At 43.0% G+C, this 22,694-nt stretch overlaps 1 protein-coding gene across 1 annotated transcript in view; it reads left to right on the top strand.

Annotated features, from left to right (window-relative positions):
- LOC144781951 (cytochrome P450 2G1-like) overlaps positions 1-22,694 on the top strand; it is a 737,654-nt gene that overhangs the window by 639,098 nt on the left and 75,862 nt on the right. Inside the window, exon 7 of the mRNA XM_078661042.1 lies at positions 6,351-6,538. Coding sequence (XP_078517168.1) covers positions 6,351-6,538 — 188 coding nt within the window. The remainder of the gene's footprint in view (positions 1-6,350; positions 6,539-22,694) is intronic.

Raw genomic sequence — 22,694 nt, forward strand, 5'->3', positions numbered from 1 at the left:
CCTCTGCTGGACAGAACTATTCAGAGCATTCCACCAAAAATCATGCCACTGCTTACACGGCTGGCTCACTATTGGCATGACTGGTACGCTTTGATCAACCTAGACACCCTATCGCTGCACTGAGCTCCACTGCAGGCCACTTGCTTTACACTCAACTTGACATAGACTTTGAGCTGACTAACCACTACTACTTGCTCTATCAATCACCCTCATCTGCTAAATCCCAAGATATTGCCTCCTTCCACTCAACAATATTCCTTTCCTACATTACATCAGATCAACAGGCGGATCTAGATGAGGATGTCACACTCTTCAAAACATGGGAGGTGATCTGATCTCAGACTACTGGTAGGCCCCTGGCCCAGACGGCCTGCCCATCGAGTTTTACAAGACCAATGCCCCGCTTTTTGCTTCCCTTATCATCCTCATGTCTTCTCACTTCCCTGTGTGAAGCTCTACTTTTATCTCTTCCTATGCCAGACAAAAACACAGTATTCTGGGTTTCTACAGGCCCTTGGCACTGCTGAATGCAGACTACAAAATACTGGCTATAATGCTAGCTGACCAGTTGGTGCCTCTGGTACTGAATCTGGTCCACCCAGACCCGAACGGCTTTGTGCCAGCCTGCGCAACATCTTTGCACTTGCAACGCTTCTTCCGTGTTCTCTGGTATTGTCTGAGTCAATGGCCCTGGGTGGGATGTCTGGTGTTCGATTTGGCCAAGGTTTTTGACTCTCTAGATTGAATATTCATGTTAAAAACGCTCTCATGCTATGGCATTGGGAGTCGCTGAATGAATAAAATTAATCATGCTTTTGCCTTCCTTTTATGTAAGTTAGCATTTGCTGTGCCATTTTGTGTATGGGGCGACATTTTAAATCATGAACGAAACAAATCCTTTGCTATTTCCGAGAAACGGCTTCTTATAAGTTATGTTTCTTCTCTTTCAGTTCTGCTACACTGATGAATGTACTGTTCTTATTAGTTCATACCTTTCTCATTAGACATAGGCCTTCTCCCACTTTTCTGTTGGTGGGCACAGGCAGAGTGACCTTGAATAGTAGATAATGTGTGCCCAGCCTCAGAATCAAAACAAACTCCTTTGTAATTTACTGTCTAGCTGCATCTGCTTGGAAAATTCCATGGTGGGCGTGCTTTCATTGGTTTTGAAGTGTACACAATGTATTGTTATGCTTGTTGATTTCAGTCCCTTTGCAGCACTCCAAACAGACTGAGCCAACTGGGCAGACTGGGCTCCACTCTGAGTGCATCTGAATAAATAAATATTGGTTTATATTCTCTACTGTATGACCGACTCTTCATTTGGTATGGAAGGCTGAGAGGTGGTTGTGAGTGACTCAAGTGACCCTATTTGGGCCATTCCCTTCATCACTCTCTATGACTGATCCTATACATTCATCCACTGGCTAGAGTCAGGACATGCCTTTTGGTTTTGGAGTCAATACAAATACACATGGACACCCATCAGGGCTGCCTGTTCTCCCCATTACTCTTCTCCTTAGTGATAAAAGTACTGCCACTTGCGCCTCAGGAGAGATATGGCATTTGGGCTATACCTCTGGGTGACAGGCTTCACACCTCAGAGATGTGCATTCTCTCCCTGGCATGATTGCCCTGGCGCTTGACTGTTTTGCTGACCTCTCTGATCTAAGGGTAAACTGCGCTGATTCATGCCTGTTTCCCTTCAATCCTGTAATACCAGGCCCACAACTCACTCTTAATGGGACCTGCGTGACCTCGCAACCCACCATGTTACGGTATTTGGACATCCGAGTCTATCACTCCTCAACATATTTATTCAATGGCAATCTCACATGTGCCACAATGTCCTTACGGGCACAGATGACCTTTTGGTGTGCACGCCAATTGCTGGTAGCAAGACGAGTGGTCCTTCTGAAAATGGTCTTCCTTCTTCGTTTCCTCTACTATTTTGCCAACCTCCTCCTCTACATTCTAACTTCCTTCTTTTGTCCCCTCGAAAAGCTAGTAAGGGAGTTCATATTATGGACTAATTCATGCACTAGTGTTGCCCTCTAAAACCTATGCCTCCACACGGACCATGGTGGGATTGCGATGCCTAACTTTGAACATTATTACCTCTCTTCCTAACTCCAATGGGTAGCTATTTGGTTGGCACGCCTGCAACTTGCAGACACAGTGACAATACTACCTGCTTGGTGTTTGATGGATGTCCTTAATCTGTTTCACTCTTGCAATCAAGCACCACTACCTGACCACCTACTGCTGCCAGTGGCATGCTGCTATTTCTGCCGGAACCACTATGTGACACAGACAATGACACCCACATTCCTACGGTGGCTATACATGGTACTCATCGAGGCCAGACTGCCACCTTGTCTACAGAACTAAATGGCTGGGATGCAGTGGGCATCCATACCCTAGGCGAGCTCTACCTTGAAGGTGGCCTTCTTCCATATGAATTCCTGATTGAAGATACCAGTCAACCCCATTCCAACTTATGCAGTATACAACTCCTTGGTTACTGCACTAGGGAACAATTGGGGCGCCCAACACACCTCATATTACAATACCTCCATGTGATGGGGTCGGGTAGGCACTTGAACCATTGGTTTGCAGGCTCGCTCCACACCTGCGCAACACTGCCACTGCCACTGCCACTGCCACTTACACCCATCTGCTGCAGATAGGAGGATGACCTGGGCCGTCCCTGCATGGACAAAGAATGTGGGGCCATATTGGAAAGCCCAGCCCATATCCCCTGTAATGCCCTCTTCCGATTAATTCAGTCTTACATTGTAAACAGAGCTTATCTCACCCCCGGCAAGATAAACTGTTACTTCCACCACACAGATGCTGCCTGCCCCCATTGTTACTTGATAGATGCTGATTTTCTCCACAAGCTGTGGATTTGTCCTTCTCTACAATTATACTACCTGCACTGGTCGTCCGGTGGCCCATACATGGGAGATATATCTCCTAAACCTTTTCCGTAGAAGTAAGAAGCAAAGGGTTATATCTCCCTTTCTGACTTGGGTTCCTGATAGCCAAATGACTCGCTACCAGTCACCGGAAATCACATGAACCCCCAACTCAGGCAGCCCTTAAGCAATCCCTTATGGTATTGGCTCAGGAGGAGAGTGCTGCCCTATACCATAAAGACTGTTTAAATCTCCGCAAATACCCGATAACATCCAATTGGGACACTATCCTGACTGACCTACAAATGACTGCTCGAAATGCCCCTGATATGCCCACCACCTCGCCAACAAATAGGTGGGGGCGGTAACAGAAGACAATTAAAGCATGGTTCCGTTAAACAATACCCATGCAGTAAGCAACACACTCCACCTTGCACTCCGTTCCAGGATGCCAACTCATTTTTTTTTAGGGATAAGGTGTCTTCTCATGTCCTAACATTATTGGGCGATGCACTCAGGGGGAGGGTGGGGAGGTGTGTGGTTTCTTTGTTGATTGTTACAGTTCACGTTTGAATGGCTGTTTATTTCGTGATATAAACGTGGCTGTGTCTGTGCTAGTTCACTTCTCCTGAGCAAGGAACTATATCCCATTCACTTATCCAACCTGATGTAATGTCCTTTCGAGCTCAGCTGCGAATACCCATTGTATACAGATCTCCATTTTCTATGCCCCCATGGTTGTGTAGCGTTGTGCTGCCAATTTGCTGGTATTGTCTCTCATCACTTGAATGCCTTGCTCCTCTCTAAAAATCATAAACAAAAGCATTAATAAACAGATTCAAACAAAACAAATAACTTGATTAATAAAGGATTAGTCTTTGGAAAGAAAATGACTTGGGGCCTGATTCACAGAACTAACTTACGACAAAATCCTAAACGTACTACCATTTAGATATTCACAGAAGGCACTTACTCATTTTGGTATTCATGGAAGGCACTTACTCATTTTGGTATTCACAGAAGGCACTTACTCATTGATGAGTAAGTGCCTTCTGTGAATACCAAAATGAGTAATTGCACTTACTCCTTTTGGTATTCACAGAAGGCACTTACTCATCAATGAGTAAGTGCCTTCTGTGAATACCAAAAGGAGTAAGTGCCTTCGGTGTATACCAAAATGAGTAAGTGCCTTCGGTGTATACCAAAATTAGTAAATGGTAGTAAGTTTAGGATTTTGCCTTAAGTTAGTTCTGTGAACTGGGCCCTAAATATAGAACTTTTTCAGTTGAAATCCAAGGTCCAGATTTACAAAGACTTTGGCTTGGGTTACAATTAGCTTTTTAACGATGAATTGACGCAAAATCTACAGGGAAGTTTTACAATACAAAGCAAATCATGATTTGCATTTGATTCTAACCCAAATTAATGCAGCACAATGCGCACTCTTGAATACTTTGCATCCATGGGGTGCCCCATGGATGGTGAATGGGCATTCTCATGCAACCCACGCATGGGATTGAATGCAAATCCCGAACTCCCAAAAATTGTAGACGGGAACTTTAGCAAAAATCCTGTCTCAACTTAAGACAGGCATAACGAGGAGACCCCTTCCTGTAAAAAACGATACCACAACGATGACACCCTTGCACTAAGGCGCAAACCTGTCTGCGTTGGCATAAGGCAGTCAAAAGTGCACCAGCGCAGGAAGAGAACAGAATACCACATTTTAGTATATATAAATCTGTTCGATTCTCTCCTGTTGACACAATGCAATAACTTTACTTACTGCACTGTGTTACATAATTTCTTTGCCAGGTTGGGCCCAAGTTCTTTTCAAACACCAGGCGTTTACTTATAGTGTGGTAATGGTTGAAAATATAGGTTGCTTGTTAAATTATTCGTCCTCTGGGAGAAAATGTTTTCTTCAATCACAGGGGTCAGTTTTGACTTTGCTTCTATGTTTTGCAACAAACCCACTAAACAGATTGTTGCAATACATAACAGCAAATGTCTTTTTTCAGTCTGTTATGGTGTACATGTTCGCCTCTAAATTTAGAAAAGTAGATTTTGTAGACATTTCTGGAGCCCTAGTACTTTGAATATCTATCTGGGTCAAGCCACTATATTAAATAGGAATGTCAGATCGGATATTCAATTGAAATGCAAAGGCTGAAATATGTTGAGCCCTTATGTTGTGAACAAGGCAGACCTGATTGATTTACCAATCCTGAGGGAATTGTTAGAAAGGATAATATCTGGGCCAGGTATGTTTTTAATCATTTCAGAGGGTTTCAAAGAGAGTCTACAGAGTTTGCAAAGCCAATTGTTAAATCTCATGTCATGGTCAAGTCGTCATTGCATATGCTTGCTGCGGCGGATTTGGGAGGCTCCCGCTTCTCCTTCCACCTTTGATTGTTTTGACATGATTGAGGCAAAAAGGAAGTTAATATGCAATCAGACATTTTAATATTTGTGCAACCAATATGGCTACTCAAAGAAGACTAGGAATCGGAGGTTAACATTTAGTAGATGTATTACAAATTTGCAATTAGTCTAGAATGTATGCAAGTCATGAGAATATCAGTGAGAGACAGACTTCCAATAGGTAAATTCCGATTTTGAAATAAGCTCATTCTTTGAAGTAGGAAGCTTGGAACAAAAGCAATTACAAAGATGCAGAATGTAACACATAAAATCGGTGCTCCTTAAGGAAACTCTGATTCTCCTCCACTAGAAATATTCCACAAAAAGAACAAGTGTTAGCATGAAGCCACACTCAGAAAAGAATAAGGGAAGCATAGAGACCAATACCTCCCAAAGCCCAAAGGTAATCTGTTCTACTGTGAACTGGGTGAACACTAGGATATAGGAAAAATATGAGATTCAGATGGTGTTATATCGAAGACACGACCATCATTCAATGAGAAAACAGTGTTCAAGTGCTTACAACATAGATCCCTATTCCCAATGTCTCAACTAAGACAGAATTTCTCAGCCTCAAACAATTTGCCAATCCTGGTACAGCTCGGTTGTAACAAATCAGACCATCACATTCATGCCAGGATTTCTTTCCCAGCCATGCTATCTCTAACACATTGTCCTCCTAACTCTTTCTAATAAATGCACAAGAAGGCACCTGCAAGGGAAAACATTATTGCAAGCAAAATGAGAAAAGACAACTTCAAGATTAGGAAAAGCAGGCCTAGTCACGCTAACATTAATATGAACTACTAAATGTGCATGTTTAATAAGTGCATATACAACTGCAAATAAAAGAAAACATTATTAATAATTCAGGTTACACTCATATCATATTTTCAATAGATGTTCTCTTTCAAATCTAATTGAGATTATCAATATTCCAAGAAACCTGCTTAGTATGTTCTTGCTGTAACACCTTGGTTAATCTTTCTATGTATTTCCCAACAGAGAAGCTACATGAGGAGATATACAGAGTCATTGGTCCTAACAGGAGCCCTGCCTTTGAAGACAGAGTGAATATGCCATACACAGAAGCTGTGATCCACGAGATTCAAAGATTCAGTAATGTGATACCATTGAATGTTCCACATTCAGTGACAAAGGATACTCAATTCAGAGGATACATGCTCCCAAAGGTCAGTTATTGTGAATGATTTTAGTGACTCGAGCAAGAGAAGCCCAGCCTCCAATGTATTTTGCACCAAACCATTGCATACTCTGGGACATATTTATGTAGAAGTCATGCAGCGCAGCTAGTCATCTTGCTAGGCTGAGCTACCTGACCAGGAAAGGGCAGGAATGCAGTGTCTTTAACACAATGCAGCCCATTCCTGCCTTTCCCCAGCATTGGTGCTCAATGTGCTACCTAGCACCAATGCAGGCATTCTTGCACAAAGGTGCAAGGGTGCCTATATTGTAAGCAGGATTGTTTTTGTGCAATAAGCGGCACTTACCTGCCCAAAAACATTCCCTGAGGCATTTTCCTCTTTCTATGTGTAATGCAGAATGCAGCACAAATAGTGTTGGACTTGGCCCTTTTCCCAAAAATATTCGCCTTTCACCCTCATAATTTAGGATGTCTACCCCATGGTAGGAAAACTGTTTAGGCCATGTGCGGTATGAGATGCCCTGTGTATAGTGAAAATGTAAAGCAATGGTGTGTGCACTGGTAATAACCCCATTGCAGAAATGCACAAAGGAAATACAACAATACTTGGAAACACCCTGTTCAGAAAAAAATAAACAAGTTCTTCTCAAAGCGAGATTTGAAATTCTCCCGGGACTTTGTCATCTTCCCCCGTGGGAAAACATTGAAAGTTGCACACTATGCAGACTCTGTAAAAAGGGAGAGGAGAATATTGTCCACCTTTTATGTATTTGTCCCGGACTCCAAAACGAAAGAAGATCCTTACTCAAATTACCTTTTAATGTACGTGGAATAAGGACATGTAGGCATGCTCTGACACGCTACCTTTGTTAGGTTCCTACTAATAGCGAAAGGAAAACTAGGAGAGTAACTTTTAAAAATGTAATAGTTTTAATGAAATCTAATGAATTTTATGGTGTAACGGTTTTTATTATTTGGTTTTAATTACTCCAGCACATTTTATGTATTTGCAATATTGTAAGATTTTAAATAATCAAACAATAAATAATTACCATGCTGTGCTGAAATGCACCTTACTGAAATGTTGGATTTAAAATGGATGCCATGGCTATGTGTTGTGCCACCTGACTGCAGTAGGTTAGCGGTCTAGATGTTAGGTACCCAGCCATCCCTGCTTTTGGAGGGAAAGCCTGGCACCCAGGGTGCTCTATTCCTCCCCCTGGGCCAGTTAGAACTAGTTCCCCAGAGGATTCCAGAAGCTTCTGGCACTGCCTGGTAGGTGGGGTGAGGGGCATATAAATAAGGGGGATGTGCCACCATGTGCTGAGACAGAGCAGGGACATGAAAGTGAGGGGACCTGCTGACAGGGGATACCGCCACTTGGGCCTGTCTGCTGGACCCTGCACTTTACCAAAACCCCTCTGCTGTCCCCAGGGCTAGTGGAGCCCCACTGCAGGAGTTCAGGCTGCTGTGTAGGAGGAGTGCCACGCTACAATGGAGGATGGTGAAAGCCTACCGCCCTGTTTTGACGAGTTCCCACTAACTGCTGACCTGGCCCAGTAGTGCCTGTTGCTCTGTTCCCTGGCCCCTGAGGAAGGAGTGCCAGCCTAGGTCCCTAAAGCTGCTGGACCTTGCGCCACGCAGGCGTTGCACCTAAAAGCCCCTGAAGAAGAGGAGAGCGCTATATTGGGGCTGGACTGGACCCCCGCCCCAGGAGGTAAGGAGCATTACCCTGTGGCCCCTGGGGCTTGCTACTCGGACTGTCTGCCCCCCTAAGCGCTATAATCTGAAAGCGCTATGCCATGAAGACGCTGCTGCCATGCGAAGCTTGGCACTGCTGGAAGTGCTACTGCCTGAACTGCTGTTTCCAAAGCGCTATACTAAGAAAACTGTTGCCTCTCAAGGTGCTGGATTGCTAGGAGCGCTGTGTAGCATCTAAGCGCTTTGCATGCCCCGGGCTAATCAGTGTGGCTGTGATGCTAGGGGACCTGTTCTATTGAAGAGTGCCGTGGGTGACTACCCCACGTGTTTGCGCCCTACTGCCCACCTAAATACAAGCGGGTACCTACCCCGTGTGTGGCGCAAATAATTAGCCCAGCGGGGGCCCACCCCGCATCCTTGCAATCTGGAACTCACCGCCGCTGCCCCCCCTGCACCGACCAAGAAGAGGCGCCGTGTCCGGAATCACCGCTGCGACCCAGGGATTCGTTGTGGGCCGCCGCTCTGCCTGTGGTTACCCAGAAGAAGACTGGGCAAGGCGGGAGTTATCCCCCGGAAGTCCCGTCCCACGCAGGCGGGAGCAGGAAGAAGCCGCGGAGGACCCGGGACCGCCCAGACATTGCCGAGGGGAGCTCCGGGAGAGCGAGGGCCCCCTTGGCCTGCCCCAGACCAACATGAGGAGCCGGTGAGTGGGGCTGGATTATTCAACTGTTGGGAGCCGGTCGAGGTGCGTTGTCGACATCTGAGGCCCCTAGGACCTGCAGTGGGAGCCGGCGCTGAAATCTGCCCGCACATCTGCACCGCAGAGGAGGGGCTCCAACGTGGGGTGAGCCGCCCGGCCCGATTTATCGAACACAGCTGCCCCGCTGGACAGTGGGCAGCTGCAACAGGAGGCATTTTGGTCATCCGAGTCCCAGACCTGGGTGGTCTTGAGCTGAGGGGTTGGTGCGGGACATGCCTCTAAGTGGGGGTCCTTAGGCGGACACATGCCAAATGTGTTTTATGCCCCAGATTGATAACCTAGAGGGGTTCCTGCCATTTAACCTATGGGCATGTCACCCCCATCGCAGGTATATCCAAAGGTGTTTTGTTATTTGATTTACCTGTCCAAGTGAGCCTGATGACCTGCCCTCCATAGATGTTGGATTCCGTGTACCGGCAGGGAACATATGCCTAGGGTGTATTTATTAAATGATACACCCCAATTGAGGAGGATGCCCAGATGTCCCTCTGCTTATGTTTATCTTGCATTTAAGGGTAATGGTGCTACTGCTAAAGTAATGCCTCTCTGTTCTTATGCTTTGGGCTAAGGAGGTATAGTGAGTTATATGCCTACTCATAGTTTTCATCAAATGTGTTCTGCCCATACTATCACGCCTGATGTTTTCCTAAGGTTATGCGCAAGGTTGATGGATTCCCTCCTTATGATTTAGGTGTACGTCTGACGCTAATGCAGGTCCTACTGTGGGTTATACATAACGTTTATTTTTATGCGGAATGCCTGCCGTTATATGCCTACTGATGTTCGATGCCATACGAGGTTGCTTTATGTTTTTTTCCCTACAGCCTGGAAGCTAATGGACTTACCCCCTTCTTCTTTTCAGTTACCCTGTAAATAATCTCCCGTGTGTATATTACCCCGGCGCTAGTTGGCACAATATTGTGATTACTGTGTTTGCTTTTGCAGGTTGGAGACAATACAAGAGTTATTCTTTTTCATCCAAACCAGTGTTGTGTCTCTTTTTGTGTTGTGCCTGGTGTGTCGTCTGTGCGTACTGGGTGGATGCTTCACACATGTCCTCATGAGTTTGGCCTGCCCGCTCTGCACCTTGCTACTGTTATGTGGGAATCTAGAACCCTAGTGGAATTTTCCCGATTCATGCCCATATATATGTATAATTCACCCAATCCTTATATAGGCATAGGAATCATTACCTTATTTAGTCTTAAGCTGGGCAGCCCAAATACGGCATGGCTATTTCCACTAAACTCCGAGAATCCACAACGATTTCTTGGAAAAGCCAGCCTTCAGCAGTCAGGGACTTCCCCCTGCTAGAATACTAATTTATCCAAGAACTCCTGGAGTTTTCAAGGAACTGAGGCACTAGTGACGATATTATGTCCAATCTTACGTCAAACTCGGCACCTTCAAAGTATAAATATGCCTACATTTGCCCAGTCAAATACACGGTGGTTCAGGAGCAGATCGACTAACTACTTGCCCGACGCCCTTCTGCTGCAAGTGCCAAAGGAAGCCGACCCTCCAACTGATGCACTGAGAAGACGCTGTCTTTTCTCTTGCCGAGAAATCCAGCTCCGGTGTTTCCTGGCTACCCTTGCGGGTTGCTGGGAGATCGAGTCCTGAGAGAGAGATACAAGACCTCTATCATTCTGAAACCAAGGTACGGAGCAGATTAGACCCTGAGAGAATTCTTGGAACAGATTCTTGGCAGAAAATTACTAGACTTAAGCTACACCACACTTACTCCTCCCTCGTACTAGACTTACGTTAGGAACACCGGGGTAGGCATATTTTAGAAGCACCAGTTGAGTACTTTTAGCCACTATTTTATCACTGTATGTATTTTATGCATTTTATGTATTCTATGTTTATTGCTTAGAAACCATATCATGCTCTTATAGTATTATTTTATAATACTATTCATATTATATGCATTGTACTTCTTAACTAGCATTTCAATTGTGGCAGTGCATTTCTTATGCTTAAGAAATAAGACTGTTCAATAAAATACTTTTATTGAAAACGCCCGTCTCTCTATTTCTAAGCAACTCTGGTGAAACGAAGCATGCACATCTGACTGAGTGAAATAGCCGTCTATTGTTTCCACAACTCTAGAGATACGTTTCATTCTAGGGAAACAAAGTTGTCATGTTATATGGTTGTCAGAGACTAATCCCGTCTTGTACTTTCGAGAAAGTTTCTAGTGACCTCTGAGCTAGCTGGCACTCATGATTAAGTCTAATATATACGGCAGAGACCTAGTCGACTTAAGTCCTACGTCTAAGCTGCAGGATATATTATTCCAATGCGCAGAGCCTATTGGGAATATATACGAACTACACTACTTGGCGCCCAACGTTTGGTAAGGCGATAATTTAACACTAGATACTAAAGTAACTCAGTCGTGCTTTTCACACAGACCCCTTTTCTCCCGTAAAAACTCCAAAAGACGTCTGGAGTGGGTGAAAGGATAATATCCGCCAAAACTGAGTAGGACGAAAAATCCTATGTATTCGTTTTTGGTTTGTTCAACGTTGAAGGATACAGTGTTCCAAAATATTGTACACTTAATCTTTGTTTCCTTGAAACTTGTTCTGCAAACTCTCAGCCGACTAAAATGGCGGATAGTGATACTGAATTGGAGAGAGCTGCAGCAGCAGCTCAAGCGGTCTTAGATGACGCTAATATCATAGAAAATGATACGGATGCTATACTGCTCCCGGTAAATGTAAGGAAAAGTATAACTTACAAATTAATAAACAATGGAGTATCTGCAAGAGGTGGCAGAGTAATCTTTGTCATAGAGGCACATGAATATCGGCAGACAGAGGCATTCTATTCATGGATTCAGTTTCCAGCAGCTAATGCGGGAACACGTGAGTTCCACTACTACAAAGCAGAGGAACCTCCAGCGGAATATGTTCCTTTTGAGGACATTGAAATTCCATTAACTTACCAAGAGCATTAGATCTGGTTTAAAGGCGCCCTACAGCATCAAAATCACATTACCAGGCTTGGTCTACTAGGTAGACCAGGAACAACATGGCCAGTACTAGCCAGCTATACACCACATCCAGACATTGAAAGGATGTCAGATGCATAATTTTTAATTCAGCTAAAACAGTTAATTAAAATTCATAGACAATTGGTTCAATATGTCATGCAGACATTAACAGTCCAACCAGCTGTAAGAATTCCACAGCACACCCCTCACCAGGGGAACACAAACAAAATCACACCACAGACTATACAGTCAGTAATTGGTAAACTACCAGCAAAACGAGAAGAAATTCCGTTCTGGTTAGCACAAAAAATTACTCAAATAGAGGCAGTATTTCCTGATAGTACGCCTCATGAGAAACACGGGATTCTGACAATCTGTTTACGTAGAGGATTGTGTCACTTGGGGCACAGTCTTTTCTTCAATATACACTAAAACACATGGTGTTCTGTCCATGGCGGTAATACCAGACGTTCTAAGACAGATTCAAAATGAATACGGTCCAGAACCGGCTTTAAATCTAGATATGAAATTACTGAAAGATTTCAAACAGGTCTCGGCTTTACTATTAGCCAACATTAGAGGTGAAGCAGCATCAGTGGTAATCCGCCAGAAACTAAAAGGAACAGATATTACTGAGCAACCATATGAGCTTGCCAGAATAATTGAAAAATCCTATGAAGAACTAGGTAGAGATAGTTTGGGTGGGAAACCTCTAAAACCACAACTAACAGAAAATCCTGAAAAAACTTTTATTAAAAATAATCTCACTACTCCTAAAAAGAAGTGGGAGAACACTAAACAAACGCTTCCTAGAGAGAAGCATTCCCAGTGCAGAAGAAGATCTCCCCAACGAAGAGGTAGGTCTCCCCAACGGGAGCCCTCTGAAAAGAGGTACAACCTCAGAAATAGGGATACTTTAAAAAAAAACTGATAGATATCAAGATAATGATACACGCTCCTCTCATACCTTTCAGACTTCACCGCAGAAATCAGAAAGAAGAGGACGGTCAGAACAGAAAGAAGAACGCGTGAAGTCCAAAGACGAACAGCACTTTCCAAAAAATAAGAAAACTCAATTCACCAAGAAGAAGGTAGCAAGTGTAAAGATCAGACATGCTGAGGATTCTGAGGACACGACTCAAGAACGAGGAATGGGTTCACACAATGCTAGACAGCGCAGCAGAAGTAGCCATAGTTCGCAAGATCCTGAGAGATCACCTGGAGACAGTGTACTTGAATGAATGCATTTTCAAGTTGAAACTGCCGACACCAGGGTTAGTGTACCCCACAAGTTATATGAAGTAACACTCCGGGGGAACATAACTAGAAAAATAAAAGCTCTCTTTTGGGACAAGCTTTCCAAGGATTATGACTTACTTCTGGTTGAAAGAGACTGGCCACCTGCAGTTGTTAGGGAATGCCCACAAGGCGAAGAGATAACTATTCCAGCCTTCTCAAATCACATTCCAATTCATAAAAAATATACCTATGCCAGGAAATTGGCAGTAACTCAGGCTCCAGCATTATATAAAAATCACGTAGGATGGGATGAGGACTCTCCTCACCACAAAATCCAGTTAAAAATCAACCTACTGCTCAAAGGCAGTATCCAGTCAAGCAAGAAGCGAAAGAACAAGTCAGGGATATCTTGGATCAACTTGAATATCAAGGGGTGATTGAAACATGCACCTCATCTATGAACAATCCTTTGTTTCCTGTCTCCAAGCCAGACAATTCATATGGTCTAGTTTTGGATTACAGACACTTAAACTCCTGTTGTAAAACTTTTGCAGTACAAAATGCACATAGTGCAGCACTGATGAATAACGTCATGCGCAAAAAATATAAAACCACATTAGACATTTCAAATGGGTTTTTCTGTCAAAACATTGCACCGGAAAGTAGGCACTTGACCGCTTTCTCAATCTTGGGGACACAGAGACAATTTTGCCGTCTCCCCCAGGGATTCAAGAATAGTCAAGGGTTATTTTCAGCCAGAGTAACAGAAATACTACAAATGTACGATGATGAGGCATTATCTTATGTCGATGACATATATCTTACAGACGATGATTTGGACGTGCACTTGAAAAGAGTGAACACCATAATACTTGGGTTCGCTTCTGAAGGGTACAATTTCAATTTTAAGAAATCACGAATTGCCCACCTCAAAGTCCTATTCTTAGGATACGAGTTGTCAAGTGAAGGCAAAAGCCTGGCAGCAAACTTTCTTGAGAAATGTGCGCTGCTCCAGCCTCCAAAGACGCTGAAAAACTTATAGTCAATTCTAGGTTTCCTGAATTTTGGAAGAACTTATATTCTGAATTACGCAGAAAGGGTAAAACCTCTCTACGAACTAATCAAACCTGATTTCAAACCCACAAATTGGAGTCAGAAACATACAGAAATTTTGCGTTCAGTACAAACAGACATGTTAGCAAAAACACAATTAGATACACGCAACAATGCGCGCAATCTCGTGATCCGTGTCATCCCAGGGAAATGCGGGTTCACATACCTGACCTCTAATGAAGGTGAAAAGGTACTAATTGCATTCAAATCACACTTGTACACACAAGCTGAAATTAAATTCACTTTAACAGAAAAAATTCTGACAGCGGTTCAAACTGCAGTAGAAAAAGAGAGAGCTCTTGCGCAGGGTAAACGCATAATGATCGTTACACCTGCACCTGCCTTAGAGGCAGTGACGTATGCGAGCATTCCAAATGCTAAAGCTTTACATCCGAGATGGATACAATGGGTTAACTCTCTTGCTGCAACAGACGTTGAATACGTTTTTGACCCCTACTTGAAGACACAAGAATTCCTACAATACGAATACGAATGTCCTCTGCCGACCGAAATTCTGCCTCTAGAACATTACGGCTGTATAATCTATACAGACAGATCAGCACAACCCGCAATTGGGGGTAAACAAGCCTATAGTGCTGTGTGCGCGATCGTTAAAGGTCGTTGGCGCAAAGGTAAATTCAGACCTATGGTCACTAAAACTCAATCACTCGGAGACTGTACAGCTCAGCGAGCTGAACTACAGGCTTTCAAGATGGCGCTTGAAAATACCGATCGCGAATTCCCCAAACTAATAGTGTGCAATTCGTATTTCTGCATTGAATCTTACAACAAACACTTGCAGAACAGGGTTCCAAACGGTTTCAAAAATTCAAAAGGTGGCACAATTAAACATAAAACGCTTTGGGAACAAGTAGTTCTTTTGCAGAAAGAACTACAAAAGACTCACGTGATTCATACGCTGAGTCATCAACGTGATGGCGTTCATGTTGCAGGGAATTCATTGGCTGATGCAGCCGTGAAGGCACTGTGCAAATGGCTTCCGTAGCTACAATCACTCATTCGAAAAGAGTAATGGATGGTGAAACGTTATTAGCAGTAAAAACCCCAATGGAAGGCAGCTATGCCGCGTTACCTCTAAACTATCCACTCACAAATACATACATAATTGATGCAAACTCCGTTCCTTTTGCTCAAATCCCTGGAGTGGGGGGCAGAGTAATTCCAAACAGGAATCGGAGAGCAGCTTTGGAACATGAAGCACATATGGGAGAGGGTCTGAGACATCAAGGGATCTTGAAATCTCTAATAGAATTAGAAAAGATGTACTGGTGGCCGGGACTGGGAGTTGATGTGTACAATTTCGCAATTTATTGCCCTAACTGCAACAGAAATCGCAGCAGCAAAAGCCACCAGATACCTGACTACAGAGTAGCCAGCCCAGTTCAGATACCATTGTTAGACAGCATTAGACTATCTACACGCAAACGTTATATTGAACGGATGCGGTCCCACAACTACTAGGACACTATTTATTTGGATGTGGCCCCAGCGCTCAGCAGACGCCAGAACTGTTATAAAGGATTTATCAGCACATACGCAATTGGCACGCTATATTCTAACCAGGGTCCTGCGTTTAGCTCTCGAACTTACAAGGATGCGATGGCTAGCTTGGGCGTTGCATTGCGGTATTCTAGTCCCTTCCATCCTGAGGGTAATGCGGTAGTAGAAAGAAAAATCGTGACATAAAGCAATCCATAACAGCTAAGGTATTAGGTTCGGGTGATGGGTGGGACAAACATATAATAAGTGTACAACGTAGTCTTAACAATCTGCCAAGAAATTCTCTGTGTTGAGTCACTCCGTATGAACTAACGTTTGGTACTAGAATGATAATCGAAGACCTTGATTGTCAGACTTCAGTGGTGGAACAAAAACCCTTTGATGTCAAAGATCCTTTGACTGTTTTACAGGACGTAGTCTGAGTAATACAATACAGAAGCAAACGTCCACTGAAGAAAAACCACTTGTCCCAGCATGGCCTGTCTGGATTCCAAAGATTTGGGATCTAGTCAGAGAGAAGATCGCGGTGAAGAAGGAATTTGAGCCTTCTTACAGAAAAGCAGTACCTGTCGTGGCAATCCAAGGAACAAGATCAGTAGTACTACCGCCCCTTGCTGGTAAAAGGGAGAACAGGGTTGTATCCATCGAACTGGTCAAATCACAACATGTGGCCAATAATAAGTAGTAGGCCCAGTGGACTCCCGAGAAGTAGCAGACGACCGAATCTTGCTACAATCCAAGAGGTTCAAACTGAAAGACTTATCACTTTTGATAAACATGCAGTACGAAAAGAAGGACTATGCAACAAAGCCATGGAACTTGTACCTCTGGAAACCCAAATAACAGTTCGTCAAGACACGCCTGTCTACAATGATGTGACATCTGACTACACAAATATGGCAAAAGGAGAAACAGCTCCAGTGATTTCAAGTAATCCTGATGCAATCCCAACAAATTGACAGAACTGCTTCTGGCAACTTTATCAACTTCGATAACTTTTCTGAGGATTCCAGTGAACCTGAGGATAAGCCAGCAAAGACAAACTTCAAGGAAAAAGTAACAGAACTCGTTCATCTCCTGGAAAAAACATATCTGGTTTCACCATGGATTGAACTTTGGATTGGATTAGTTGTATTTTTCCTCCTGCTCTGGCTCGTACTAGTGTTAAGCTTGGGAAGGATGATTGATGGAAAATATAGTACTATGGACACAGCAAGTAAGAAAATCAACTTGGTCCTGAAACCTTACAAATCATCTCATCGTGAAAGAAGAGGCCTGTCAACAGTGAACATCAAAGCCGTTCCTATACCTGGGGTTATAGCATGGGACAAAACTGATTATTACATCTATGGTCCGGTGGAATTATTGAAGATTTCACATCAGTTTAAGGTTTCTTTGAGTGACTTTGTCGCACCCAGTACATTTTCTGATGATTGGGACTTTGAGACTTTTAACAATATGATGAAAGATTTAGAAATGTCAGCTAAGTTTACAGAACATGACTACTTAGAAGGGTCATCAGATTATGAACAAATGTATTGTTTTAATCATGATGGTCACCATTATTTGCATAAATCTGCAAGCCCTAGAAATGTGTTTCATTACAATCAATGGGAACATTGTCCTACTCCGCCGAAAGGCAGCTATAAAACATTTCAAGAAAATTTTTCGTACTTCTCAGAGTTTAATGTTACCAATCCAGAAAAGTTTTATTTTAAATATATAAATAAGACAGGTATGAAAACAATGCTGACCAATACTAAACAAATTTATTCTGCAAACTTTTATGCTCAGCTGTCTACATTAGGTTTTGACTTTTGGAAAGACAACATTGAGACAAAAACTGTCTGGGGCATGAAAGACTAGCAGGTGCAAGGTTTAGAAGCCCTGTTCAGAGCCTGCATTATACCAGAGCAAATAATGTTTTTAAATGACACTGTTCAACCGACTTCTTGTCTTGGCCTGGCTAAGATTAAAGAGTTAAACATACCGTCTATACCTAAACCCACAAGTGACATTAATAGCACTTCAGATGAGGAGGTAGACGTACCATATATCATTAAACAAAACAGAACCAATCCTGATTGGAAAAAATGGTTAATCTGGCCCACAGACACAAATAACTGTCAAGGTAGATTCCTGAACAAAACACAGGGGTTCAAAATGAATAGGCCAGACCCAAGATATTCCCAGAGACAACATCCAGGGATAGTAACAACTTATAGTGTGGTGAAGCTAGGCCTTGAGTGGCTTCAGAAATTTAAACTTCCAGAAATTAAACAACACTTATCTTTACTTAAAGAAAGCAATGACTTGAGAGATTTCTTAATGGGGCCTCGCAAATCATGGCAAAAACGTTTCATATACGCAGGAATATATGCGGCATAAAACGAAATATGGAAAGTGATGCAAATGGAAACTGCAGAAAGAATAGGAGAAATTGATCGTATACATTTAGACAAAAGCCTCTCTGTAGTGGACAATGGGTTAACGACTCTGTCCTCCAGAATTTATTCTTTGGACAACATCGTGCATTCTGCCATTGACATCATAGAACAAGACTTGTTAATGTTACAACATGGTCAGTCTCAATTACGTTCTATCATGCTGCTAGGCTGGACGTTGCAAAATCTGCATTCATGCTATGTGCCATGGCATCTAATCAATACCACGTCATTGTCTGCTGTATTTAACCTTACAGATAAACAAATCTCTTTGGCACAAAGAGGAGCAGACTATATGGTGATGAGCATTGAAAAACTCGAAAGGTTACAATTAACAGTTTCTGAGAAGCCTGTCATTGAATGGATAATTCATGGCACCATTATGATACCACTGACGTCCTTCCTGTTTCAGTATTGTCTGTAGAATATACCAGTGGGCCTGTATGAAAAGTTGGGTAAAGAATACATTAAGTCGACCTGGGTTTTACCATACACACACAAATGTTGGAATGGGGGACATGAAGTATTCCTTAGTGGTAAGAATTGTAAAAACTTACTGAATTGTACACTTTTGTGCCAGGGTATTAATTTGCACGGAGCCTGCAAAGGTTCTGCAAATAACCTCTCTTGCCACCTGCACGGTTCGCCCTCCACAGCGATAGTACCGATTTTCAGGCAGCTATCCAATGGCAGCTACGTTATGCTCAATGATCACAGCTGTTTTGGCATGTTGCCAGGAAAAAGTTATCTCGTAACTGTGTCATCCACAGTCACTTGTTGTATGCAAGTATTGTATCCAAAAAGCGAGACAGGGAGGGAGACGGCTTTATGGCCTTCACTGAATATCTCTTCTATACGAATTGATACTTTAATCAGAATGAAAGCCATCCTTTTACAAAAAAAATGTGCCACTGACCTCGTCTAGAGAAACGTATGATCTGCAAATAGCAAGGTCTTCTGCAGAGATACATGCATTATTATCAACAAACTGCCCAGTACATTTAGCAGAAATGTTAAGTCAAATCTTTAACATGTCTGATACCAGCGGCATCGTTCATGTATTTAAAACGATTTTTTCGGGACAGTTGACACCATTTGAAGCAGTCCTCGGCTTTTTTCCAAATTTTGTGCACTCTGTGTTTGGCGGCCTGCCTCTCATCTTGGGACTAGTAGCAGGAACTCTATTTTCATTCCTTCTGCTCCGATATGGCAAGTCCGGCCCCAACACCACCCAGACTACCGTGGAACAATGCCTCCTTGCCATGAGGTATCATGAGAGAATTTCGCATATTCTTGGCTTGGCTCGTTTAAGAGATCTGAACACAACCTGGTTTCTATCGTTCAGACCAATCTGGCAAGATTGCATCTTACCTGTTCTTCAATGCCTGCTTTGCGGACAGGAATGCGGGTTGGACATTTGTCTTACACTTCCATCAGTACTGCCATCGGATGTTGACGCTTTGCTAGGTCCGGTAACGACTCATGCATCGTGTTGCCCCAAACGACTGCCTATTCTGATGACGGCATTCATTGAAGTATCACCGGCAAGTCTAACTGAGGGTGAGATACGAGAAACTACAAGCATACAGGTACCATCTACTACCGACATTGCTAATGCATCAAACACTGACGGCGATGATCCACACTTCTGCACTTTTGATCTGCTAACTGAAGTGGTTCCACTTTCATCTACTACGGTAGACGGTTTCTTTGCCAGCCTAGACAATCTGATGTTTTCTCCTGACACTCCTGAGAATAACTTTTGATTATTTCACACACCGTTCTGAACTCTGAAATTCTGCCTTCATTTTTCAAAACAATCTACTAATTTGAACTTTTTCCAAATGCTGGCACAGCATATTCAGCCTGATTCATGAAGCTAAATTGCACTCGCAAAGGGCCAGATTCTGAGAATCTGGCCCTTTGCGAGTGCGATTTTTGCATTTGGTATTCATTATCCTTTGGACATGTGTGTGCGCAACACCTGTTCAAATGTGCATTTTAGGGGTGCTACAGGGTGTCCTTTGGACACCCCTGGCACCCTTAAAATCGCTATCTGATTTGCGAGTAGCAAATTGCTACTCGCAAATAAGGGATACTCCCCATTCATTCCTATGGGCCTTTTGGCCCATAGGAATGAATGGGGAGTTATTCCTTTTTTTGCGAGTAGCAAATTGCTACTCGCAAATAGAGAACATGTAGGAATCGCTATTTATTTAGCAATTCCTACATGAATGCCATTTTGCGTGTCCTCAATAGCGAGTCGCTATGATTCGCTATTAGGGCCACGCAAAACGGTCCGTACATGAATCAGGCTGTATCTGCTTAAAGTAGAACTATTCTTAGAGAACAAGATTTCGTGTTTGAACTTCCTAAAATAACAATATTTGGTTTCAACGTCGAAAACAAACACAGTTAAAAAACTTGTGCTATGGGACAGATTTCAGGTATCAATTGATGAATGTACTTTCGTTTTATTTAATGAGAGAATATATGCTCATGATTTATGCTTGATTTCAGATGACGCCCATAACTTTTTACATACAGTATATACTCATTTCATTTGAGCAAGCCTATTCAAATACATTTTTGTATTTTGGGGTGGGATTGTGTACATTTTGCTTTAGATATGTTCAGTGCTTAGGTATTATTGAACTTAATAATCGTGGAGTGGGTGTTATGTGGGAATCTAGGACCCTAGTGAAATTTTCCCGATTCATGCCCATATATTGGTATAATTCACCCAATCCTTATATAGGAATCATTACCTCATTTAGTCTTAGCCTGTGCAGCCCAAATACGGCATGGCTACTTCCACAAAACTCTGAGAATCCACAACGATTTCTTGGTAAAACCAGCCTTCAGCAGTCAGGGACTTCCCCCTGCTTGAATACTAATTTATCCAAGAACTCCTGGAGTTTTTAAGGAACTGAGGCACTAGTGACAATATTATGTCCAACCTTACGTCAAACTCGGCACCTTTAAAATTTAAATATGCCTACATTTGCCCAGTTAAACACACTGTGGTTCAGGAGCAGCTCGACTAACTACTTGCCTGACGCCCTGCTGCTGCAAGTGCCGAAGGAAGCCGACCCTCCAACTGTGGCACTGAGAAGACGCTGTCTTTTCTCTTGCCGAGAAATCCAGCTCCGGTGTTTCTAGGCTACCCTTGTGGGTTGCTGGGAGATCGAGTCCTGAGAGAGAGATACAAGACCTCTATCATTCTGAAACCAAGGTACGGAGCTGATTAGACCCTTAGAGAATTCTTGGAACAGATTCTTGGCAGAAAATTACTAGACTTAAGCTACACCACACTTACTCCTCCCTCCTACTAGACTTAGGTTAGGTACACCGGGGCAGGTGTATTTTAGAAGCACCAGTTGAGTACTTTTAGCCACTATTTTATCACTGTATGTATTTTATGCATTTTATGTATTCTATGTTTATGGCTTAGAAACCATATCATGCTCTTACAGTACTATTTTATAATACTTTTCATATTATATGCATTGTACTTCTTAACTAGCATTTCAATTGTAGCAGTGCATTTCTTATGCTTAAGAAATATGACTGTTCAATAAAATACTTTTATTGAAAACGCCCGTCTCTCTATTTCTAAGCAACTCTGGTGAAACGAAGCATGCACATCTGACTGAGTGAAGTAGCCGTCTATTGTTTCTGCGACTCTAGATATACGTTTCATTCTGGGGAAACAAAGTTGTCATGTTATATGGTTGTCAGAGACTAAACCCTTCTTGTACTTTCGAGAAAGTTTCTAGTGACCTCTGAGATAGCTGACACTCACAATTAAGTCTAATATATGCGGCAGAGACCTAGTCAACTCATGTCCTACGTCAAAGCTGCAGGATATATTATTCCAATGCGCAGAGCCGATTGGGAATATAGGAACTACACTACACTACCCCCGTAGATTTTGTCACCCCATTTCTAACACATAGAAGAGAAAAAAACTATGAGAAACAAAGATATTTCTCCTTGTTATGCCTCCCCGGGAGGGCTTAGTATTTTGACGCATTCCCAGGTCTACAAGTTGTGGTATATCTGGGAGTGCATCAAAACCCATGGGTTTTTCATGGGAACTCCCACGCTCCACTCATGGAACGTCTTTTCAGGGCAGAGTAATGCAGTCCAGTGATTTGCACTGCGTTACATTACTCTGGATTTATGAAGCCACTCAGCCACGGAATGGCTTGATAAATTGCATTTTAGGAATGCGTCACACTTGCACCCCATTGTGTGGTAGAAAAGCAATCCCACTCATACTTAAATATGGCCCATCTCATCTGGATTAGGCCTGGGCACTTTCCTATGAGCACACATTGAGATAAAGTAAACATTTCAGTGTTGACTCTTTCTCATACTGACCTAAAATGTTTGGATG

The sequence above is a fragment of the Lissotriton helveticus genome, chromosome 9 (genome assembly GCF_964261635.1).
Source record: "Lissotriton helveticus chromosome 9, aLisHel1.1, whole genome shotgun sequence".
Taxonomy (NCBI): Eukaryota; Metazoa; Chordata; class Amphibia; order Caudata; family Salamandridae; genus Lissotriton; species Lissotriton helveticus.